The 24,507-nt window shown below is 37.6% G+C and overlaps 1 protein-coding gene across 1 annotated transcript in view; it reads left to right on the forward strand.

The window, feature by feature from the left end:
- The first annotated feature begins 6,693 nt into the window (after positions 1-6,693).
- LOC107697060 (kinesin light chain 1-like) overlaps positions 6,694-24,507 on the forward strand; it is a 25,881-nt gene continuing 8,067 nt past the window's right edge. The window contains exons 1-13 of the mRNA XM_016497703.1: positions 6,694-6,837; positions 12,981-13,251; positions 13,390-13,620; positions 15,262-15,331; positions 16,420-16,648; positions 17,901-17,988; positions 18,342-18,443; positions 18,539-18,712; positions 20,115-20,225; positions 22,282-22,353; positions 22,636-22,703; positions 23,028-23,136; positions 23,214-23,333. Coding sequence (XP_016353189.1) covers positions 13,003-13,251; positions 13,390-13,620; positions 15,262-15,331; positions 16,420-16,648; positions 17,901-17,988; positions 18,342-18,443; positions 18,539-18,712; positions 20,115-20,225; positions 22,282-22,353; positions 22,636-22,703; positions 23,028-23,136; positions 23,214-23,333 — 1,623 coding nt within the window. The 5' untranslated portion in view covers positions 6,694-6,837; positions 12,981-13,002. The remainder of the gene's footprint in view (positions 6,838-12,980; positions 13,252-13,389; positions 13,621-15,261; positions 15,332-16,419; positions 16,649-17,900; positions 17,989-18,341; positions 18,444-18,538; positions 18,713-20,114; positions 20,226-22,281; positions 22,354-22,635; positions 22,704-23,027; positions 23,137-23,213; positions 23,334-24,507) is intronic.

Raw genomic sequence — 24,507 nt, forward strand, 5'->3', positions numbered from 1 at the left:
TACCTACTTAACCATTTTTTTGGGACAAATTTGTACCATTGTCCATTTGTAAAACTGGTATAAAAATAAAGTAAACAAAGTTTTTTTGTAATTGTAAAAATGCAGAAAGTATTCTGTGAGGAGTAGGGGTGGGTTTAGCTTAAAAAGTGTATAACTATCTGTATATAAAAACAATAGAAGTCTATGTAATGTCCCCATTTAGATAGCTAAATAAACTAAGTAAAGCTAAGTGTGTGTGTCTGTGTGTGTGTGTGTGTGTGTGTGTGTGTGTGTATGTGTGTGTGTGTGTGTATGTGTGTGTGTGTGTGTATGTGTGTGTGTGTGTGTATGTGTGTGTGTGTGTGTATGTGTGTGTGTGTGTGTATGTGTGTGTGTGTGTGTGAGTGTGTGAGTGTGTGCATTGAGTTTGTTGTTATGGCTTGTGGCGTTATTTTACAGCCAAGCGCAAACTGTGATATAGTTACAATGCGCATAAAATCGATGTTTTCGTGTCTTTCATGAATAGAACTGTTACAGTTCTTTTTATTCGATGTTTTAACCAAGTTTTTGTACTGGTTTTGTTTTTTGAGGTGGACTGCTGAGGTTTGTTCAACCATTTTGGGCCTCTGGTTGTTTTTAAGCACTACTTTTAGGGCAACATGAGAGGGTTTTTTCTTCTTTTAATCTGTAAAACTGAGAGAACTCTAATATTCGATCTGTCTGTTTCAAATAGAAATGCAGACATTTGCACAAACCTTATTTTTAAGTTGGACAGTATTGATTTTGAATGAACCACTGAGGAAAGCTTCTCTTCTTCTTCTATTCTCTGTAACGTGTGTACATAAACATACTGTATACTGCCATTTCATATCCTTTATACTGGTTTGAATTGTCATACAAATACTAAAATGATTTTAACCATGGCTGCATTGTGATTTTTTAACATTTACTATTTGTTTTTCTATTTCCCTTTTTAAAGGAGTTGAACTCTTTTATAGACTTTTTCTTTATTGTTTTGTTTTCAGACATTAACATGTAAATGAAAATAAGAAAGTGAACCAGTGTGTTCTGTTGAGTGCACAGACAAAAACTTAGTTTTTCTTCTTTTCAGTATTTGATAAATATTTACTGGAGGATTGTGCGAATAAATGACAAATAATAAAAATACATTTGTGTTGTTTGTTCTGAAACTGAAGACATTAAATGTTGTAAATGTTAAAGTATGATCCTTTTTAGATTCAAGTATCTTATTAATTGTAGAAAATCTATCTAATTTATATTACCAATACATTATTTAAGCTTCTATGCTAACTATTGAGAATTTCAATAGATAAATAAATGTGCATTCAGTAGTATTCTAGCCTAGCGTTAGCGTCGCTGTTTGTAGTGTAACATTACTTTAAGTGTCAGGGTTCTGTCACTTCGGTCTAGTGTAATTCATGGTTTTGTGACAGAGCCCTGACACTCCCGTCATGTCATTGTTTTCATGTAAGCGTGCGGCTTCGAGAGTGCTCGAGCCGTGCGCTCTCGTCTGCGTGTACTGTTTCATGTTGGAGCGTGGTGTTCGGATCCCGGCACTCAGGTCTTGAGTTTCGGTTTCGTTTCGGGGTCCGGACACTCGCGCTCCATGTTCTGTCTGTTGTGGGAGCGTGCGGTCTCGAGTTCGCTCGGCCGTGCGCTCTTCTGTCCACGTGTGTTGTGTATTGTGTAGCACATGGTTTGTGTTCAGCCGCGTGCTTTTCTTGTTGACTTGTGTTGTTGTACGCTGCGTGCTTTTATGTCTTGTTTTGTCTTGTGCTGTGTAGCATGCAGCTTGGTTTTCGCTGGCTGCGTGCTGTCTTGTCTTGTGTGAACGCGGCTTATGAGTTTTATCATTAGCTGCGTGTTCGTGTCTTTTGTTCAAGCTCATGGCTTGTGATTGTTTTGCTGGCCATGTGCTTTTGTTTTGTGTGAGCACATGGCTTTTGTCTTTGTTTCCTGTGTGCCATGTGCTCTCATGTCAATTGTCTTGACCCCACCCATCTTGTTACCTGATTATTGGTTAATTTGCCCCACCTGTGTTGCCCTCATTGCCCTCCTCATTTGTTCTCCTTGTGTTTGCAGTCCCGTGCCAGTTTGTCGTCGAATGTTCTCGTGTCAACCCTGGTTGTGTCCTGCCCTGCCTTGTCCTGTACTGTGCAGCCTTGCAAATGTCAGCCTGTTTTCCCCCACAGGGTAGTTTTTGTTGTTGTTTTGTTTGATTTTATTATTAATAAAGAGCCCATTCTCTGCACCATTGAGTCCTCGCATCCCTACATCCCCACCCCTGACACCGTCTACATCATGTATTCCACTTGGCTTTCTTTTGAATATGTATTCCAATTGTAATCAAGCAAGCAGCTTGCTCTAAACTGTCTAAATATTCTGGCAAACTCCAACATCATTATTCCAAAGGCAAATGTTCCCTGTCGTGTGCCTTGTCCTGCCTTGTCCTGCCATCCAGTCAAGTTGCCAGCTGTTTTTCCCCCTATGGGGTAGTTTTTGTTTGTTTTGTTTTGTTTCTGCCTTTAATAAAGCCCTTATCTTCCTGCAATATTGAGTCCTCGCTCCATCCTTCATCCGCAACCCTGACAGAACCCTGACAGTACGAACACGCCAAAGATGAGGACTCAGCGGAGGAAGGGCTTGCACCGTCCACCAGCCTCCGCTCTCTCCAGCCCTCTCTATGAACACATGCTCCAGTTCAAGTCCTTGAGCTCCCTCCGTCAACAGGGGGCTGACCTGAGGGAGTTCGCCCTGGAGTTCAGCATAACTGCAGAGGGACTGGGGTTCAATCATGCGGCCCTCAAGTACCTCTTTAATTACGCCCTTGATGAGCCCCTCAACTGGTGGAGAATGAGGGGGCTGGACCGCCTGACGTTTGGGGGATTTGTGGAGTTTTTGTTACGGCCCCCAGCTAAGGAGGCTGCAGTGCTGCCCGTGGTGGCTGACAAAGCTGCAGCGCCCCCACTGGTGGCTGGAGAGGCTGCAGCGCCCCCAGAGGTGACTGACGATGCTGCAGCACCCCTAGTGGCAGCCGACAATGCTTCAGCACCCCTAGAGGCGGCCGAAGAGACGGCAGCACCTCACTCTCGTAAACGGAGGAGGGGTAGGAGGAAGAATGGGTACGCCTCACCACCCCTAGAGGTGGCTGAAGAGGCTGTAGCGCCCCTAGAGGTGGCCGATGAGGCTGCAGCACCCCCAGCGGTGCCTTATGAGGCTGCAGCGCCCACAGTGGCGGCCGAAGAGGCTGCTGTGCCCCCTGAGGTGGCCGATGATGCTGCAGCGCCCCCAGAGGTGGCCGACGATGTTACAGTGCCCCGGTCTCAGAAACGGAGGAGGAAAAAGGCTTCCTCCATCCCACATGGCCTGGAGGCCGTCCAGGAGCCTGCTGCTGGCCTGGAGGCCGTCCCAGACCCTCCCAAGCTCCTTGCCCTGCCGGCGCCTCCCAAGCTCCTTGCCCTGCCGGCGCCTCCCAAGCTCCTTGCCCTGCCGGCGCCTCCCAAGCTCCTTGCCCTGCCGGCGCCTCCCAAGCTCCTTGCCCTGCCGGCGCCTCCCAAGCTCCTTGCCCTGCCGGCGCCTCCCAAGCTCCTTGCCCTGCCGGCGCCTCCCAAGCTCCTTGCCCTGCCGGCGCCTCCCAAGCTCCTTGCCCTGCCGGCACGTCCCAAGCTCCTTGCCCTGCCAGCGCCACCCAAGTTCCTTGCCCTGCCAGAGTCTGCTCCAGAGCCCGCTCCAGTCCAGGACCCCTTTTATTGGTTAATTTGCCCCACATGTGTTCCCTCGTTACCCTGCTCATTTGCTCTCTATTTATTGTCCTTGTGTTTGCAGTCCTGTGCCAGTTCGTCGTTGAATGTTCCCTGTCGTGTGCCTTGTCCTGCCATCCAGTCAAGTTGCCAGCTGTTTTTTCCCCGATGGGGTAGTTTTTGTTTGTTTTGTTTTGTTTCTGCCTTTAATAAAGCCCTTATCTTCCTGCAATATTGAGTCCTCGCTCCATCCTTCATCCCCAACCCTGACATTTAAGGTGTTAAATGCTGCACTGCCATCTGTCGACGGGAATCAACACAATCGTTTCTTGAGTTTTATGTGAATTACACTGATTCTAGTGAGTTTTAAAGAGTGGTCTACACAATAAATAATTCCCTTACCTGGTCAACAACAAAAGAAGCGACTTGAGCGTATCTATTCAGGATTTTCTCCATTAAATCTTGCCTTTAGGTATGGAGTACCAATGTTTACGCTTGTCTTTTTTTTCTTTGCAGTTCCTAACGGCATCTGGCTTCAGACCTTTTCAGCTTCTTTGGCCTAAATCAAGATAATAACTGTCTATATAGTCCACTGTCCTTGTTTTTGTTCACCAAACATTCTTCTTCTTCTTTTTTGATGAGATTTGCAACAGACTAGACGCATCAACTCACGAAACATTACTAAGCTATCAAAAGAGGCTGCAGCCAACGAGCGGGAAAATTCTCTCAGACGTTACCAGAGATTGATTTATTATTGGGAGATGAGAGGATCTAGAGTGTAACGGCTAACTTGGATCACGTGAGGTACCTCAGCCAATCAAACAGTGGCAGTGACGTCAGTGGCCGACTTTTTTTCACAGTAAAATAAAGAAAATAGTGCAAATTGCATTAAAAAAAAAACAGCGTGATTGGGCATACAGACTAAAAATGTCATTTATTTGTTGAAATCTGGAAGCCATAGAAAGAATACCTTTTTATTTATTTTATTTATTTATTTATTTTACCTTTATTCATTAAAAAGCATTATATCATCATACGCAGCAGTCACAAGTCATAACATACATTTCAAGTCTATTGAAACTTGGAACCCATATAAATAACATTTTATTTTCATTAAACAACATACAATGTAATGCAATAATTGAAATAATTCATTCACGTCCTCATAAAATGCATTATTTCAACAGAACGCATATGGTCACATAATCGTTATTACAATTCAAGTCTAATTTCAGGTAAAACCTGAAAACCAAAGAAAGAAAACTGATATTTTTAGACAATAAACAATATTACATATATTTTACTGAATAGTAATGCGACACACCTCAGCTGGTAATAATAATGCCGTAAATGAGTTCAACCTGTCGCGACATTCCCTACTTTGCCTTCTCCTAAAAAATGACATTTTTATCAAGGAAAAATCTACATATAGTTCCAAATGAAAGTAATGTTTGGTGTAACCCTTATGAAAAAGAAGTTTATTCAAGTGTGCTATTAGTATACTTTTAAACTAAAAATAGGAAAGTAACTTAAACATATACTTGAACTTTACTTAAGTATACTTACTAAAATAAGCTTGAAGTATACTAATTTTTGGTAAGGGAAAACATGTTGAAGATTGGCGAACAGGTCGTAGATTCATTAAATGATAAGTTATTTCCTCACAAAAGCTGTTTATTCCGAGTAGTGACGCCTCTTCTCCATTGACATCCATTCAAAAAGCCGCCAAGGCCGCAGCATATTAGCCGTTCGTTACATGTCATTGCAATATGTTTCCAACATTCCAACAGTTTTTTTGTTCTACTTTTTGTAGCATGATGAGTGCAGTCTTTATCGCATGCAAGTGTACACCATTCAGATGACTCTTCACAAAATACAACTTATCTTTTTAATGTGTAAAACGTTTTAGGCACCTACTAAATAGCCTACACCTTTAAAGTTTTTGACGGAATAGACACAAAGGAGAAAAGAAACAAGTCTTTGTTAAAGAAAAGGGGATGTTTACTTTTTACTCCTTTTTTATTTTATCCTTAAATTGTATTCGTTAATTAAATTTGTGTTTAATATCTGATACATAAGCACACTCATACAAATCATTTATCATCTTGCTCTTAAAGCCGAGCTCATCCTCACTGTTAAGATAGTTTAGTCCTTTACACGTTAGTTTCTTTGGAACACATGAAAGACCAACTATATCGTGGTACAGTACTAGCTGCTTCTTATAAACAATTCCGAATAATTACATAACTAAAACTGGAGTTATAATTGATTATAAAACTGGCTAATAATGAAAAATGCATCACTAATAGAAAATCTATTTCAAAACTGATGCACAGAACTGTCAACTTTCATATGATCAGCTTCCAGGTCACGTGCACTTCTGTGTTCTGCCAACAGATGGCAGTAAAATCAAAGTAAACTGATCTGACTTCAAGCGTCACAATATAAACATTATTATGGTGAGCGTTTTATTCTTTTCTGGATTATTTAAATACCTTTCTATTTATAATGTCGAACCCAGAGAGTAATAATAACAGCTGAATAGCAATGTGAAGTAATAGTGGCAGGAGACGAAAGCAATTACACCCTTGCATCCTACTGTAAGCTAAGGCTAATTCCAGCTCCATGCTGACATGAATTATGAGACATTTCCCTTAAATTAAATTTATCTGTAAATTATCAGATTTTTTCCTCTCAAGGCCTATCTTATTAATATTCATTATGTGACGTTTGACGTTGCTTGGTAATCGTCCTGAAATGTCCAGTCGCACAGTCTCATTAATATTCATAACCGAGTCTGTGGGTCACTTCGTCAGCTCTCTACCGCCTCCATTCGTCGAAGTGCCACCCACTTACTGCATTTCAGCCAATCAGTAAAGACCGTCACGTTAAATAATTAATATTAATGAGCCCCGCCTTCAGCATAGTAGGATTGGCTGAGCGCAGCCGCAGAGCGTGCGCAGTGCCGGCTCGGTTCTCGGTGCTGCTGACCTCTCCTACTCCGCTTCTGGATGTGGGATGTGTTTTCTGGTTGTTTGTCCTTGATTTAATACGGTGTGGTACATTAGTGCAGCGGACGCAGCAGTGGTCGTACCAGGTATGTTATGATATGTTAATGAGCATCAGAGGGTGTCTGTAATAATACACATGTCGATATATATACATCGTGTTCATACTCTGAGATAATCATTGCATTTATACTGTAATGTTCAGTAGGCTTACACTTAAATGTGTGTGTTTGCGTGTGTTATGTAGTAAGCAATGGCTCTAGGGGTTTGTTTTAACCGCGGTTTTACCTGTTTCTGTGGAAGTGTCAGTAATATCTAGTGTGTTGTGTGATGAGTGTGCAGAATTGGGTTATGTTTTTTCGGACAATGGGTCATAAACTCAGATGAGGGTACAGTGACCTATGGACGGTGTCTCACATGCATTATGCATCAGGACAACACCCCATCCTCACACTCATCCCATACAGTATCACAGCAGATCTAATGCCTGCTCTGGCTAACAACACCCTATACATACTATCATAATCATACACACTCAGTACAGTCCAGCAGATGTAATGTTTACTGTCTCTGACTACACCCTGTTCACCTAATCGCTGTTAGATTATCATGCAAACACATCATTTTCTGCAGCTTCTAATGTTTTGACATGTTCTTAAACTGTGCTTCATGTGGTAACAGCCATATTAATGAAGATTAGTTTATACACACATATAAGGATTATGACTAATCAACCTGTCTCAGGACAGGTTACACCAGTAATATTGTTATTATTACGAAAAACAATTACAAAAAATGCAGCGAATAGAAAATAATTTCAACAAAACTGCTTATTAATATTTGTGGTAAAACTGTAGTGTGGTGCAAGAAACATAACAGAGAAAACACACACACATTACAAAATGACATTAAAAACAAGATATGTCATGTATATTACAATAAATTCAACTAAATTTGAAAGAATAAACACTAAACAATTTACATAACTATTTATGTAATAGGGACATATTATAAACAAGATGCACAGTATACACTATATATCCATACATACATATAATTCTTTGGATTTAAGATTAGGACTTAAACTGCAATATAAACCTATGTTTTGAGTTAATCTCACACCCTCGCTGGCACTTTTCTACATCAGGAGGAAGAGGTTTAGAGCGTTTGTCTGTAGACACGGCCACTCCTCACTTCAGCAAACACTTCGTGTCAATAATGCAGTCTGATAGGAGCCACCCATCACATCACTATATCACACGCTCACTGCCATTCACAGAAGTCAGTGCTGAATTCTGCAATGATTGCATGCAGTTTAGAGTCTGATTGATCTGATGATGCTCAGTTTGAATGATTAATTAATTAAATATGAGTGGTGTTTGGAAAACTCATCGCCACAATGCTAGAGCGCAGTGGATTGTTGCCAGGGCTGGTTGCTCAGTTTTTGACTGCGCAAGTCAAAAATACATTTGTAGCTCTTTTACCTGGTGAAAAATGCAACAGCTCAGCAGACAGTTTAATAATTCAAATCACAAAGATTGAGCAATATTAGCAAACATAATTAGCGAACTTCACTAATAATAAACAAGACTGAACCATCAAACACTGAACTACAAACCAACAGTATTTATTTACCAAAAACTACATTCAAATTGCATTCATACATAGTATTTTCTTGTAAAATTAACTTCAATAAAACTCCAGTGAAATCTTACTTAAAAAAATTCGTGTTTAATTCAGTGTTTTACTTGCTGTTTCTTTGTAATTATTTGTGAAATTTACTAGTAATTTCTGAGTGAAAATGGTTTGAGTGTAGAATGACTTGATTTTACCGTTACCTTGTTTTAAGACTTATTTCTAAATTAAAATTCATTTTAAAACTTTTTTTGGAAGTCAAAAATGCCCTGATATCATAATGAAGAAAAAGACTCGTTACAAAAATTCTAAAAAAGAAAAGTAGTTTGGCTTAATAGTAATTTTCTTCAGTAAAATATTTCAGCAAAACTGCTTATTAATATTTGAATGAATGTAAATGTGGTAATGTGGTGCAACCAGCATGCAGAAACATGCAGAGAAAACATAAAACAGGAAATGATATCATAGAGACAGACGACCCTCCTGGCTTTGTGTCAAGGCCAATAGCTCTCTTAAGAATGTGACCTTTTTATGACAAGGAAAGGTTAGTTCACATGATAAAATGTCATGTGGTGCAACTCCCCAAAATGTAATGATAATTATGAATTAAACATAAGATGTGCACTCTCACATAGGTTCGAGTTGTATATCATAGAGACAGACGACCCTCCTGGCTTTGTGTCAAGGCCAATAGCTCTCTTAAGAATGACCTTTTTATGACAAGGAAAGGTTAGTTCACATGATAAAATGTCATGTGGTGCAACTCCCCAAAATGTAATGATAATTATGAATTAAACATAAGATGTGCACTCTCACATAGGTTCGAGTTGTAGGGAATTTAAATGTAAACTTTTGTTGAAAATCGCAAAAAGGTCTTTTCAAACTGTATAAGACCAATATGAATAAATGTGTTTTACATTAGATTTTTCCTTTTTTATTTTGGACATTTTTATTTGTCATCAACCCAGATGCGTTTGAAGCATTCAGGTAAGGGCTTGCCTGTAAAATGCATTAGAGGCCATAAGTCACATGCTAGCTCTAGCCCGTTATTGAATTCAGAATACAAAGACATTTAGGAAGCAAACCCTTTCCCATTGACTCATGATTGGTGAATCACAAAGCTGACTGGAGTTTTTCTCTAAAACAACATATTGAACATGCACTAGCTGCCTTTGTATCAGGTTTCAGCACCATAGGGAATTGCATTGATTGAAATCTTCATTTGGTGTAGTAACAGTCACAAGACATGGCGCAGTTTAAAGACTGAATCCACAGGGTTGCATCTGGTCATTATGGCAGTGACAAGAATCTCCATGCATAAGCTTTTGATGATGGGTTATTCTGGAAAGACTTGGACACCTGGAAAGATGCAGAAGATGAGTCCGTATCTGTCAAATGCAGCACTTACAGTGGAATCTACATCTCTGTGAAAACACATCCTGGTCATATTTCACCCCAAAATCGAAAAATATAGAAAAAATATAACTATATTATATAAGTAAATCTATTTTTAGCACTGTTACAGTTTCACATTATCATTACTGTAATGTATCGGATGCATTTTTTGTAATTTTCAGACAGATGATTGTCATTAAATCAGCATAAATGTAGAGCATTCAATGATATTATGTAATAAACACTAATAATGAGCGGATTATTTTTTGATTACGGTAATGACAGTAATGGGATTTTTTGCATTATGGTAATGAGGACTGTGAAATTAAAAGTGTCACAATGCATCTTAATTTTCACATTTTTAACCTGCTATGTTTATCATACTGAAAACAAGCAGCATTTCTCATTACTGTTAGTCATAATAACATAATGCTAAACTGATACTGTTCGTTGTAATAGCACAGCCATGCTGGCATAAATGCACATCCAACTTGTGTTATCTCACAGATTTCATCACTGACTCCATATTTGTGCTCTATTTCTGTGTCTTTGTTGCCATGGATATTAGAGAGGGGTGAGCGGTTAGTTCAGTAGAGGCTGGAATACATTCACGCTGAACAGATTTTAAAACCTAGGCACATGCCGACTTTGTAAACAGTTACAGAGAAAAACTGGGCATCATACACTAAACTACTGAGGAGGATCACACATTAACAGACTTTCAAGTCTTTCCAAACTCATGCAGAAACATGCGTTGTGCTGCTAGGAGTCGCGTGACAAATGAAAACAATATTCAATGAAAACAATCGACTCAAAATATCAAACATGTTTGATATCCTCCGACTGGATGAAATCATAGTCTTTAACTGCCCAAAATCTACTGACTGACTATGACGTTCAGCATCTATAACGTGGACTATAAGGTTATAGTATAGTTCACCCAAAAATGAAAATGTATTCACCCTCAGGTCATCCAAGATGTAGATGAGTTTGTTTCTTCATCAGATTTGGAGAAATGTAGCATTGCATCACTGTCTCAGCAATGGAGATAAAACATCACAATAATCCATACGTAATCCACAGCACTCCAGTCCAATAATTAATGTCTTGAGAAGCCAAAAGCTGCATGTTTGTGGATTATTGTGATGTTTTTATCAGCTGTTTGGACTCTCATTCTGACGGCACCCATTCACTGCAGAGCATCCATTGCTGAGCAAGTGACGTAATGTTAGATTTCTCCAAATCTGATGAACAAACAAACTCATCTATATCTGGGATGACCTGAGGGTTTTTTTTTTTTCATTTTTGGGGTGAACGATTCCTTAAATGTTGTAGTTTACATAAAAGGCCTCAATAGGGGGAATTTTCATTTCTAACAGCTGTGGCTTTGTCTTAGTTGTTCCTTTCTGGTTAATTATTAATAGAGGACTAGCAGCAGAGCAAGGTTTAACTTGTAAGTAAATGATTTTCATTGTGGAAATTAACAGGTAAAAGTCATAGTGACATTAAACAATGACATGATTTCATCACACCTTTGTATCAAACCCTATTGATGCATTATAGAACATTTATTCATGGTTATATTTTAATAAATGGTTATTATGAGACAGAAAGGACTATTATCCATCATGTGATTGGCTTTATTGATTGAGCTGGATCACATGACCTACTGGAGGCTGAATTGGATGGGTATTACAGCATGAGACTGATGTTGTCAGGGTGAAGTGTAAATGCTTTACACCGAGCAGATTTTAAAACTTAGGCCTAAAGCTACTGTTGTGACAACTTTGGTCAGTTAAGGGATCCAAATAGGGCTGCCACAATCATGCATTTTGGTTGAATTATAGCATACAGGTAATTGTGATTGATAATTTAATTGTTCCCTTCATACATTTATTTAACTTGCTGTTTGAGATTGATACACAAACATGTGCAATATGCACAATATATTTGTAGCATAATAGTTATTATAGATTTTGTCCATTTATTTGGTACCAGTCAGTATAGATTGTTTTTGTCATCATCTAATGCTGTAACGTGTATGGTCATCATCTAATGCTGGTCTTTGTTCATGAGTTCATTCCCTTGTTTAGTCATCTGTTGTCTGATTAATTATCTCATTAGTTCCCTTTGTTTGGTTCATGCTTATAAGCCCTCAGTTCTCCCTTAGTCTCTGCCCATTCTCGTTTGTAGATTGTGGTTTCCTCCTAAGTTGTTCCTGTTTCCTGAGCACTTATGATTAAGAGTATATTTCCTTACTATTCCTTGTTGAGAGAGTTTCTACATTAACCACATTACGTAACAAATACTTACTCTAAAAACACTAATAATTTAATAACACTGTTAATGAAGTGTCATCTTAAGCACATCTAAATTTGAATATTCATTTTTCATGATGCATATTATAATGTTGTGATGCCTGCATTCCCCAGTAGTATTTAAAGTTTATATAAATTTTCTAATGAATATATATATATATTTTTTTTTTTCTAGTTATGTCAATTTGAAATATTGAATCTGTAGAAATTGTGATTTGTGAGTGAATATAATTGTAAAAATCTTGTAACGGCAAATTACTAGAAAACTGGTAATAATTGGTAAATAATTTGGGGAAATAAAAAGTGTAAACCCTGAAGAGCATTCAGTTATTAAAACTTATAATGAAAATTATGGAACTTATTTTAAATTATTGACAATCCTAGTTTCTTTACATAATAATAATAAAAAGAGCAACTTTGTCATTATAACAGAAGTACCAGAAATATTTTAGGGAGCCTTCAGAAACTGGAGACAAAATGGTTGAGAACTGCTGCTGTAGATAGTTAGTTGTGAGTTAATGTTTGGTTAAACTCAAGTATAGAGTAAAAAAAATTATTGCCCACATAGTACTGTAGTACCACTGTAGTGTCTGATTAAATGTCTATGAGAATGATATCCTTCCCTTTTTGTATACACTAGAGTTTTTGAAATGTAGCCTATGTTTTTCTTGCAATTAATACTGCTTATCAACTTTTCTGTAAAGGTTTTTTGATTCATGTTGTTTTTTTTTTTAAGCACATTTGTTGCCAATTCTAGTACTGGATTAATATATTTGACAATACATTGCAATTTAAAGTGCACAAAAAATAAAGAATGATCAGATATAATTGAAATAATTCTCACATCATTCCAAACCCTCAACTCTGTGCCTTTTCCTTCACAGGCCTCCTGACCTCCATCAGAGTATGTCCACCATGGTTTACCCCCACGAGGAGAGACTAGAGAAGCTGACGCAGGAGGAGATCATCTCCAGCACTAAACTGGTGATTCAGGGTCTGGAAGCTCTCAAGAGCGAGCACAACTCCATCCTGCAGAGTCTGGTGGAGACCATCCAGTGCTTAAAGAAAGATGAGGAGGCCAGTTTGGTTCATGAGAAGTCCAGCCTGCTGCGCAAGTCTGTGGAGATGATTGAGCTGGGCCTGGGTGAAGCGCAGGTGAGAGACGATGACAGTATGGGGTGGGGTGAATGGATATGGTGAATACCACTGAATTTGCAGAAAGTCTGTTGTTAGCATCCATTGCTGAACTACTTAATAATGTAAAAATATTACAACACCTGTATTACATATTAGGTGATGATGGCCCTGTCCAACCACTTGAACGCAGTGGAGTCAGAGAAGCAGAAGCTGCGTGCTCAGGTGCGACGGCTCTGTCAGGAGAACCAGTGGCTGAGGGACGAGCTGGCCAACACACAGCAGAAGCTCCAGAAGAGCGAACAGAGCGTCGCACAGCTGGAGGAGGAGAAGAAACATCTGGAGTTCATGAACCAGCTCAAGAAATATGATGATGGTGTCTCACCAGAGGTGATTCTCAGTGGGGTGGAGCGTCATACTGGCACAAACACCACAATAACATCATGTTGCAAATGATATTCCCCCGATTTCTATTTTTATTTTTAAATATTGTAGGAAATAGTATATGAAAAGAAGTTAACTTTACACTACAGTAAGAAAGTTCATGGTGCCGGATTCGACCTCCAGTGTTATTCTGTGTTGTTATGGTTTACTAAACCTAAAACTATTAAAAATCATTTTTCACTTATTGAAATGAAGCTGAAATTAAATAAAACATAAATATTAGAAGAAAAGCCTATTTTATTTCAGCAACTAACTGAAATAAATCTGAATTTGAAGTACTAAAATTACTTAAACTAAAACTGAAATAAAAATAAATTAAAGCCAAATATAAATAATAATAATAATAAACCTAGACAAAAGCACATAACATAATTTGTAAAACTTAAACTACAATTAGAATGGAAACTAAAAATATTAAAATAAAAGCTAATTCAAATATGAATAAATACTAAAACAGTATATAAATAATACTAAAATAACACTGGAGTCATTATTTGTTATTCATACTGTGTCTGTCCATTCAAACAAAGTTAACTGTTGTTGTTTTTCCCAATATTATTGTTATTACTATACCAAATATACAATATATTTCGTTTATATTCTAGATTATTTGGAGAATATATTTGGAAAATATGCTGAGATGTATATCCCAATTCATTTTTTGAAAGATTGATTAATCTATCTATCTATCTATCTATCTATCTATCTATCTATCTATCTATCTATCTATCTATAATTTTCTGTTTTTATATTTAATGTAGTTTGTTTTAGTAATTTTGTTGTGTTTTTGGCATTTTTGTTTTCTTTTACAATATGTCTATATAGTTTTTAATCATTTTTATTTCAGTTTTATTTTTTTTTTTTGTAATAGTTTATTTTATTTCATTTAAAGTTTATGGTTTTAGTTTTAGATAACTAAAATAACCCCGTCGTATCCCTTGATCTGTTTTGATCTTGTATTCATTTGAATACATTTATAAGTCATTTACTAAATTAAAAACTAAATTGCAATGTTATTGGTGCTAGAAACCATGACTAACATTATAAGTGGACTTCTAAATGGATAAAAGGGGACTTTTCTGGCTTAAATCTCCTCTGCAGCTACAGCCTGACTTTTCTTGGGAAATGAGCCATGTCCTTCTTCCTCTGTGTGCAGCCAGCATTGATTTATTGACCTTGTAGACGGATGACTCTGTTTTGCTGGATGGAGATGTTACATCGTTACTGTGTGATGAATTAGTAAATTGTATTCCCTGGCAAAGTCCTCTCCTTTACTTCAGTCCAATGTTTTTCATTCTTCTGTTTCTGCAGTGGAAGCATTTGAAGACACTCAATCTGTTCAAATGACAGTTGCCTCAAGCTTATCATTTATATTTCATGAAGGGCTGTTTCATGCAGTTACTTCCTGAATTAATGGAGCCATTAAAATCTCTAAAGACAGTCATGCATGGACAGAGATGCAACTGACTCTAGAAATGATCTGATATATAAGATTACTAGTAACAGAGCGGCACAGACTGTATTTAAACAAGAATCATGATAAATTGAATATTTAAATCTTTTTTTTTTTCTTTGATTTTGTTTTAGGAAGAGAAAAATAGTGAGACTCCCAGAGATGCCCTGGACGATTTGTTTCCCAATGATGAAGACGACCAGGGTAAGGATGTAAAATGATACAGCCACAACTTGTAGTGTGGACTTTGCTATTGCTATTTTTTTCCTGTTGATGAACGATAAACAATTTTTCAGTTGGATTCTACATAACTTTAACCTGTTAACTGCTAGCAGGACACCTGGCAGTACTACGTCAATTGCCTTTTTCTCTATCATATATTTGATTTTTAGCATCTTAAATTAGGTATAATTCAAAAGCTTCAATGCACTAAAAAGTCATCCTGGGAAAACGGTTTTCAAATTGGACATTGCGTTACCATCTTTTTCTAATCTTAACAAAACACATATTGGTGGAAAAGCCTGAGACTCAGTGTTGCATATTTGGCAACAGATTTGTGATAAAAGTGAAAGGTGGCATAAAATGTATTAATTTGTGGCAGGAGAAAGCATCAATGCCTAAAAATCTCCCAGGAACTTCAGTTTTTGTGATATCAACTTCAAATTTGGAACACAACTTGGTTAGACATATGGCTTTGATTTTCTAGCAATTTTAGAGTCCAATTTATTTTGTAAAATATATATTTTTTATCAAATAAAAAAAAAAAAAGTTTGGTGCAGTGTATTTGCTTTACAACAGACTTATACTTAAACCTTTTTACACTTTCACTTCAGCATTAACCCGCTGAGTATTTTCTTTAAAAAGTGATCACGCTTTGGTCTGTGTACCAAAGCATTAAAGAATTACAACCATTAAAGTTCAGTTACTGTATTTTCACTTCTATTGAGGGTGAGAGTTAACAGATTTTAAAGATCTCAAGCATTAAAAGCACCAGATGGCATAATGCAGTGCCTGCTTATAAGAAAACAGAGCGTTATCGTTGCTAATATAATTATCGTTATAGTTGTTGTTCTTGGTGTGAACAGCCCATAATGCTTGTTAGCATTTGGCCATCTCATGGCCATTGATTTGTACATCCCTTTTTGTCTGCTACCCAATAGTCAATGTGGCGTTACGTTACCAAAGTGTGGATTTGAGGAGAACCAGAAGAATGGTATTTGGGACATAGCCGGAGAAACCATTCAGTTCATATTTTTGATATTAACAGTGTTACTCTCTGTCGCCCCCTTCAGTCTCACACCGGCACAACAGCGCCGCGCTTGCTGCCGCTCAGCAGGGAGGGTATGAGATCCCAGCGCGCCTCAGGACCCTCCATAACCTGGTGATCCAGTATGCCGCTCAGGGCCGCTACGAGGTGGCCGTGCCTCTCTGCAAACAGGCTCTGGAGGACCTGGAGAAAACCTCTGGACACGACCATCCCGATGTGGCCACCATGCTCAACATCCTGGCTCTGGTCTACAGGTGCGTGTTTGCTCAGGTGCATGTGGAGTCATCACAAACCTATGTTCTTAGTTACATGAAACACAAAAGGAGACATTTTAAAATAACAGTAAATGACCACTTTCAGGCATCACAAAGAACACAGAAGCATCATTAAAATGATCAGCATGGCTATATTTACAATGGCTATTAAAAGTACTATTATTGAGCAAATACCGACTTAAATTACTCCATAAATGCAGTGATTTGTAATTTAGTGCACAAGTCATTTGGACTACTATTATGTCACTTTTATAGTATTAGCTTCGTCTTTGAAGCTCCAGTTTCCATTATTCGTAACTGCACTGACAAAACAACCGGTATGTTTTTCAACGTTTCTTCTTTTGTGTTCCACCGAAGAAATAAAGTAATTTGTTTGGTTTACAGCGAAGTGATCGTGAGTACATGAGGACAGAACTCTCTTTCTTTAACCAGCAAGACTTCCTTAGTCAACCAGCTTTACCAGAAAAGTCATGCTGGTTAACCAGCTTGAATAAAGCACGAAATTAGTCCGCAGATTCTGTCTGGGCCTGTTTACATGTTTGGATGTACTTAATCATTTCATCAAATTATGCCATATTTTATATATATTTTTTAAATTCCTCATGGTTTTCAGCATCCTCTGTCAGAACTGGCGATTCTGTTTGCAAATTTGCCTAATTTGGCATGTTGTCATGGAAAACAAATACTTCTTTATTTAATTTAGAGTAATATTTAAGTGACAGATATGGAGACCTGTTTCCGCGACTGAATAAAAAATAAAACAAGGTAATTGCGACTTTTTATCTCACATTTCTGGCCTTTTTCTCAGAATTGCGTGATATAAACTCACAGTTGCATGTTATAAAATCCAATTCTGAGGAAAAACGAGACTTACAGATTTTCTTACAATTGCGAGTTTATATCTCGCAATTCTGACTTTTTTCTCATAATGCTGATTTTTTTTTTCAGAATTGTGAGATGTAAACACACAATTGCCATAGAGTCCAATTCTGATGAAAAAATAGACTATTTTCTTACAATTGAGAGTTTTTTCTCGCAATTGCGAGTTTATACCTGTTTGGTATCATTTATATCACACAATACTGAGAAAAAAGTCAGAATAGTGAGATTAAAAAGTCGCTATTACCTTTTTATATTTTTTATTATTCTTCCACAGAAAGAAGATTGTCCACTAGACCTACTAAAATAAGCCTCTCAAAACTAAGACTTTACTGTGTTTCTCTTCACTCAGGGACCAGAATAAATACAAGGAAGCTGCTCATCTCCTTAATGATGCCCTGTCAATCAGAGAGAAAACCCTGGGCAATGACCACCCAGCTGTAAGTACAACGAAACACATATTACTCTAGCAACAGGGAGAATATACAGTTGTGCTTGGGATCTCTACTATATTTGCTACTCAATGTCTTCCAAGATTCAGTGCCTCGAATGCCTTGCGAACTTCAAATCAAGAAACTAGTTCTTCCTGTGAAGTGTTCATTGAAGCCTGAGACCTATAGGAACGATGGCGACTGTTAAAACCTCTGCACTTTTTACATAATTGTGTAAAGCCAGGCGATAAGATTGGAGCCTGTGATAAGAAAGCTTTAGCTGTATTTATGACAAATGGTCCATGAACAGTACACAGGCATTCTGTCTGGATCCACATAGTACCCTGTAACCTGTAATCCAGGTGGCAGCCACCCTAAACAACCTGGCGGTCCTGTACGGAAAGAGAGGAAAATACAAGGAAGCAGAACCGCTGTGCAAGAGAGCCTTGGAGATCAGAGAGAAGGTACTATCAGAAGAAACAGGCCTGTTTGTTGGGCTGCAGAAGCCTCTTGTGTCAACTGTTTAATATGATAAACATGTCTCTCTTTCATTGCTCAGGTGTTGGGGCGGGAGCACCCAAACGTGGCCAAGCAGCTGAATAATCTGGCTCTGCTCTGTCAGAATCAGGGGAAGTATGAGGAGGTGGAGTATTATTACTGCAGGGCTCTAGATATCTACGAGAAAAAACTGGGACCTGACGACCCGAATGTTGCCAAGACCAAAAACAACCTGGTGAATATAATCAGCACTCCTCTTGAGTCCAAACAGCCTGTGTTTGCACAATAAAACAGCCTCATTCATTGAGAGATCTGTTTGCAGTGAAAAGAATTAAAACAAAAGAGAAAAACACAAAAGTCTAGTTCAGATTATACACTGTATATATTATATAACAAACCCTGGCAAAAGTCGGTTAGAGTCAGTAGGATTTTTTTTAATTGTTTTTGAAAGAAGTCTCTTATGTCACCAAGGCTGTATTTATTTGATCAAAAATACAGTAAAAGAGTAATATTGTGAAATATTTTTACAATTTAAAATACCAGTTTTCTATGTGACTATATTGTAAACTGTCATTTATTTCTGTGATGCACAGCTGTATTTTCAGCATCATTACTCCAGTCTTCAGTGTCACATGATCTTCAGAAATCATTCTAATATGCTGATTTGCTCTCAAGAAACGTTTCTGATTATTATCAATATTGAAACAGTTGTGCTGCTTAATATTTTTGTGGACACCATCATTTGTTTTCAGGATTATCTGATGAATATAAAATTCAAAGAACAAAATTAATGTGAAAGATTTTTTTGTAACAATGTAAAAGTCTTCTTTTGTCACTTATGATCAAGTTAATTCATTCTTGCTCAAAAAAGTAACTTCTTAAAAAAGTTTTTTTTTTTCATAAACTTCTTTAAGGAAAATCTTACTGACCTCAATTGAAATGGTAAATATAGTTATTATATAGTATAATAGATATTGTATATGTATTATATTTGTGTGTGGATGGATGGATGATGGATGGAGGGATGGATGGATGGATGGATGGATATTGTATAGTATAATAGATATTGTATATGTATTATATTTGTGTGTGGATGGATGGATGGATAGATGATGGATGGATGGATGGATAGATGATGGATGGATGGATGGATAGATGATGGATGGATGGATGGATAGATGATGGATGGATGGATGGATAGATGATGGATGGATGGATGGATAGATGATGGATGGATGGATGGATAGATGATGGATGGATGGATGGATATTGTATAGTATAATAGATATTGTATATGTATTATTATGTATTATATTTGTGTGTGGATGGATGGCTGTATGGATGGATGGATGTATGGATGGATGGATGGATGGATGGATGGATGGATAGATAGATATCGTATTATATAGATGTATTATTATATGACATATAAGCAGTATAATATGTACAGTAAAATTTATTGTGCTAAATTATATATAAATATTCACATTGCATCTCCTTTTTCCTTCCTTGCACATAATGCACCATTTAAAAAATTATACATTTTATCTATAATCTTTAACAGAATTAATCATACATACCACTTTTTTTTAAGTGTATGCCGTAATTGTAAAATCGCTTCTTTATTTTCCCTGCAGGCTTCATGCTATCTGAAACAGGGCAAGTACAAGGAAGCTGAGATCCTCTACAAAGAGATCCTGACGCGCGCCCACGAGAAAGAGTTTGGATCTGTAGATGGTACGATCAATGCCTGAGTATGGCTCTTCATTATTCATTAGCTGACAGACTGCATGCTTCCTTCTTACGAAAGTTTTTTTTCTCTCTTTTTTTGCAACAATATAAAACTGAACTGTTGTCATTGCTGAATGATGCGTTTTGATGACTTCACCAGCCAACGTGCGACTCTTGATCTCGTGACCTTTCTGCACACCTGACCTCTGGTTTACTACCATTCACTGTGAGCCGTGGATTTCACAGAAATCCAGGAGCAAACACAACAGATAAAACATCTTTTTAATACCATCAAATATAGGGTTTGGGACTAAATCTTACATGTTCTTGCCATATATGTATATATGTTTTTCTGTGAAGATGAATTAGAAATCCAGGAGCAAACACAAACCAATAAAACATCTTTTTAGTACCATGAAATATAGGATTAATTCACACTCGGAAGGGTTTGGGACTGAATGTTACATGTTCTTGCCAAATATGTATATATGTTTTTCTGTGAAGATGAATTGGCTTTCAAATATGGACGCTATATTAGTGAACTGCTTGCCTGTTCCAGGCAAAATACTCAACGTGAATGTCTCAAAAATAAATGCGACAGCAGAAGTGCAAAGCACTTTAGTATACGAACAGCTGAACAGATGGTTTGTCTCTGTGATTTCCCTCTCTTTTACTTCGTGGAAGTTGTAAAACTTACACTAGTCATGTGTGACTTTTCTTTTCAAAATCTCATCCTTTTTTGTCATTTGATTTAGTTTTCTTTATATCAGAAAATTGATTATCCCTCAAGAATAGGCCAATTTGTCTGTTGTTTGATTTGGATGATTTTGTTAATCATTTTTATGTTGATTTCACACTTGATTTCAATAAATCAACTTGATTTTCTATATCTTCTGTTTCATGTTCATGCCAAATTTGACATTTTTAATACATGTTCACCTGGTGGACTGTTGGTTCAAGAACTAGAATTATTGTTAGGTCCCATACGAATGGAAGCCTGTTTCCGCCAGGTAATTTCGACTTTTTATCTCTCAATTCTGACTTTTTTTCTGAATTGCATGATATAAACACAATTGCAAGTTATAAAGTCAAAACTGCGAGATATGAACTCGCAATTTAGACAATTTTTCTCACAATCGCGAGTTTATATCTCACAATTAAAAAAAAAATTTCTCACAATTATGTCTTATTTACTCAGAGTTATAAAATCCAATTCTGAGGGAAAAAAGTACTGCCTATTTTCTTACAATTGCGAGTTTGTATCACAATTCTAACTTTATAACACGCAATTCTGTACCTGGCAAGATGTAAACTTGCAATTGCGAGAAAAAAAAGTTGGAATTGTGAGATAAAATGTCGCAATTAACTTTTTTACTTTTATTCAGTGGTTGGAACAAGCTTCCATACATACACATAGTGATTTGAGCAAGTATTTAACTATGAAACTCCTTTAACCTTTGTAACCTAAATTAAAAAGTGAAGGAGTAACCCAGTCATATCTAGAAACCAGAATATCACAGACAAGCCATTCAGAATGCCTGGGAAACAGCATAGCAAAAAATAAGCATGATTTTACAGTAGTAACTATAATGTTTGGCAGAAACTGTCTCTGTTTTTACTATGGTGCGTTTTTTAAATGGCTGACTACAGTAGCAGAACTGTTTCTCTGTGTCTGCAGCTGGTGGGTTGAAATGCTGAGATGCTCATGTGGGAAGCTGATACAGTGAGAACATACAGTACAGAAAGTCACCACCCGCTATCAAAATATTCACCCTTTGTTGCTCAGAACCTGAATTGAAAACAAACCGTTCTAGCTTTTTCTGGCTTTTCATACAGAGTAACACAATATCCAGAGGAAACGAATCCAAACCACTCTGAATAAGCACTGCACTGCAGTCAGTCCACAGATTCTCACTGGGATTTAGGTTGAGCCCTGACTAGGCCACAAGAGAACGGTCACTTTCTTGTACTTTATGGTTGTTTTGGTGCTCTGATTAGGGTTACTGTCATATTTAAACAGTTGAAACTTTCTGGCAGAGGGCTGCAGGTTCTCCTCAGGCTGTCAGTATTTAGTCTTTTTCAGTCCCGGCTGAAGAGAAACTCCTCCACAACAGGATTCTGCCACTGTATCTTGTTCTTTGGCAGGTAAGATGTGATGGGGTTTGTTGGACATATTGTCTATAGACTTCTTAAAAGACAAAGACCTTTTTAGATTCATTCCCTGTGCCTTTCAACAACTTCATGTTGTGAAAGTACTGTAAATGTTTTGAAAGGAGGTTGTGGCTTTCTGTACCCACTCTACATGTATTTACAGCAAACACAGTTTCCCTTACTGCAAACACGTCTGGATGATTGACAGCTGGGAAGATTTTGAACCTTCACTGTCTCTCTCTCTCTCTCTCTCTCTCTCTCTCTCTGTTCTCTCAGGGAAAGTTGGCAGATGGGAATCATTATGGGGAATACGGAGGCTGGTACAAAGCCTGCAAGGTGAACAGGTGAGAAAAAGCAGCTACAATTACCCAAACCTACCTGCCCCACAGCTAAAACTGATGTCTGCAATTAATTCAGCTGAAACTTCCGCTTAAAGGAATGTTCTGGAAAGTTGAATATGAGTTAAAGGTGCTGTAACGTAACAACAAAATAAGTGTTGAAATGCACTCAAATTTTGCTGCTGACTAAATTCTAAACTTGCCTAAACTGCTTTTCTTTTACTTTTTTTTGCAAGTGCTGCTACTTTCTTCAGAAAATGCAAACCTAGTCTGAATGTTAGATATGTTAGGAATTATATGAGACAAATCTGTGTGTGTTTTCATATACAGCCCCACGGTAAACACCACGCTGAGGAACCTGGGTGCTCTGTACCGTAAGCAGGGTAAAATAGAGGCGGCTGAGACCCTAGAGGAGTGTGCCATGAGGTCCCGCAGACAGGTGCAACATCTGTGAGAATCATAGCGGCGTATGCTGGGACACATGATGTCTTTGTAATGTGTGTGTGTGTGTGTCAGGGAGCGGCAGTGGACCCTCAGAGAGATGGAGAGAGGCGGAGGAGCACTGCATCGATCTCCAGCGTGAAGTACGACTGCAGCAGTGACGCCGGAGAAGAGGGCAGTGTGGAGTGGAATGGGGTGAGTTAGTAATATCTTTGTCATGTTAGGCTGCTTTAAGTGCATGGAGCCCTTAAGGGCACATGGTGATGAAAAAAAAAGTATGAGATGGGGGGGAAAAAAAAAATATTTCAGTGCTTCTTGCAAAAATTCTGCAAAAGTATTGCATTTCCCCAAGAAACTCTGCATTCTCTGCAAGTTAATGCAAATATGTTGCGTTCCCCTGAGAAACTTTCTGATTTCTCAAAAAATATCTTTGTTCTTTTGCAAAAATATTGTGTTCCCATGAGAAACATTGCAGTCTTTCACAAAACATTTGCATTCTTTTGCAAAAGTGTTGCGTTCCTGCGAGAAACATTGCATTCACTCGCAAAAAATTTGCGTTCTTTTGCAAAAGTGTTGCATTCCCTCAAGAAACATTGCAGTCTTTCACAAAACATTTGCGTTCTCTTATAAAAGTATCTTATAAAACTTTTCTTGAGGGAATACAAATATTTTGTGAGAAAATTCATGTTTCTTGGGTGAACGCAAACATTTTACGAGAGAAATATAATTTTACCTTCCATCTCATTTATTTTTACCATCACCACCATATCCATTTAGTGACTCCATAGTAAGTGAGTTTTATTGGAATAACACTCATAAAATGTCCCTGCCATCTGACAGATATCACTTATTAGCCAATCAGAAATACTCTGTGTACCTGTCAATTTTGCATGCATACATCAGGTTTTAACATATTTTTTTTGAAGAGTGGCATATGGCAAAATTAGCAAAGTAGTAGTTAGTAAAATGGCTAAATTGCTAACAGCACCTTTAAATTACACCTAACTTGCATTAAAAATACATCAATCTGCATGAAACCATAATTTACCATATTTTCTTTTAATTCATGTTCCTTGTCCTATTGTAAATTATTCATTAGTACGGAGCCCCACACATGACATGAGGAAACAAGATATCGGGGCTCCAAATGAAGAATTTGAGGCCATGTTTTATTATTTAATTCCCTCATTTTAGTTAAATTGTGGCCACACTGTACTTATTTGTTCCCTCGCTTTAGGGGGTGATATTTGATAACAATATCTTGTTTTTGTCATATGCGGAGCTCCATACATCAGTGCATGTTTTTCTCATATGTGACCCTGGAGCACAAAAGCAGTCTTAAGTCGCTGGGGTATATTTGTAGCAATAA

The sequence above is a fragment of the Sinocyclocheilus anshuiensis genome, unplaced genomic scaffold (assembly GCF_001515605.1).
Source record: "Sinocyclocheilus anshuiensis isolate Anshui unplaced genomic scaffold, SAMN03320099.WGS_v1.1 scaffold1485, whole genome shotgun sequence".
In the NCBI taxonomy this organism is placed as follows: Eukaryota; Metazoa; Chordata; class Actinopteri; order Cypriniformes; family Cyprinidae; genus Sinocyclocheilus; species Sinocyclocheilus anshuiensis.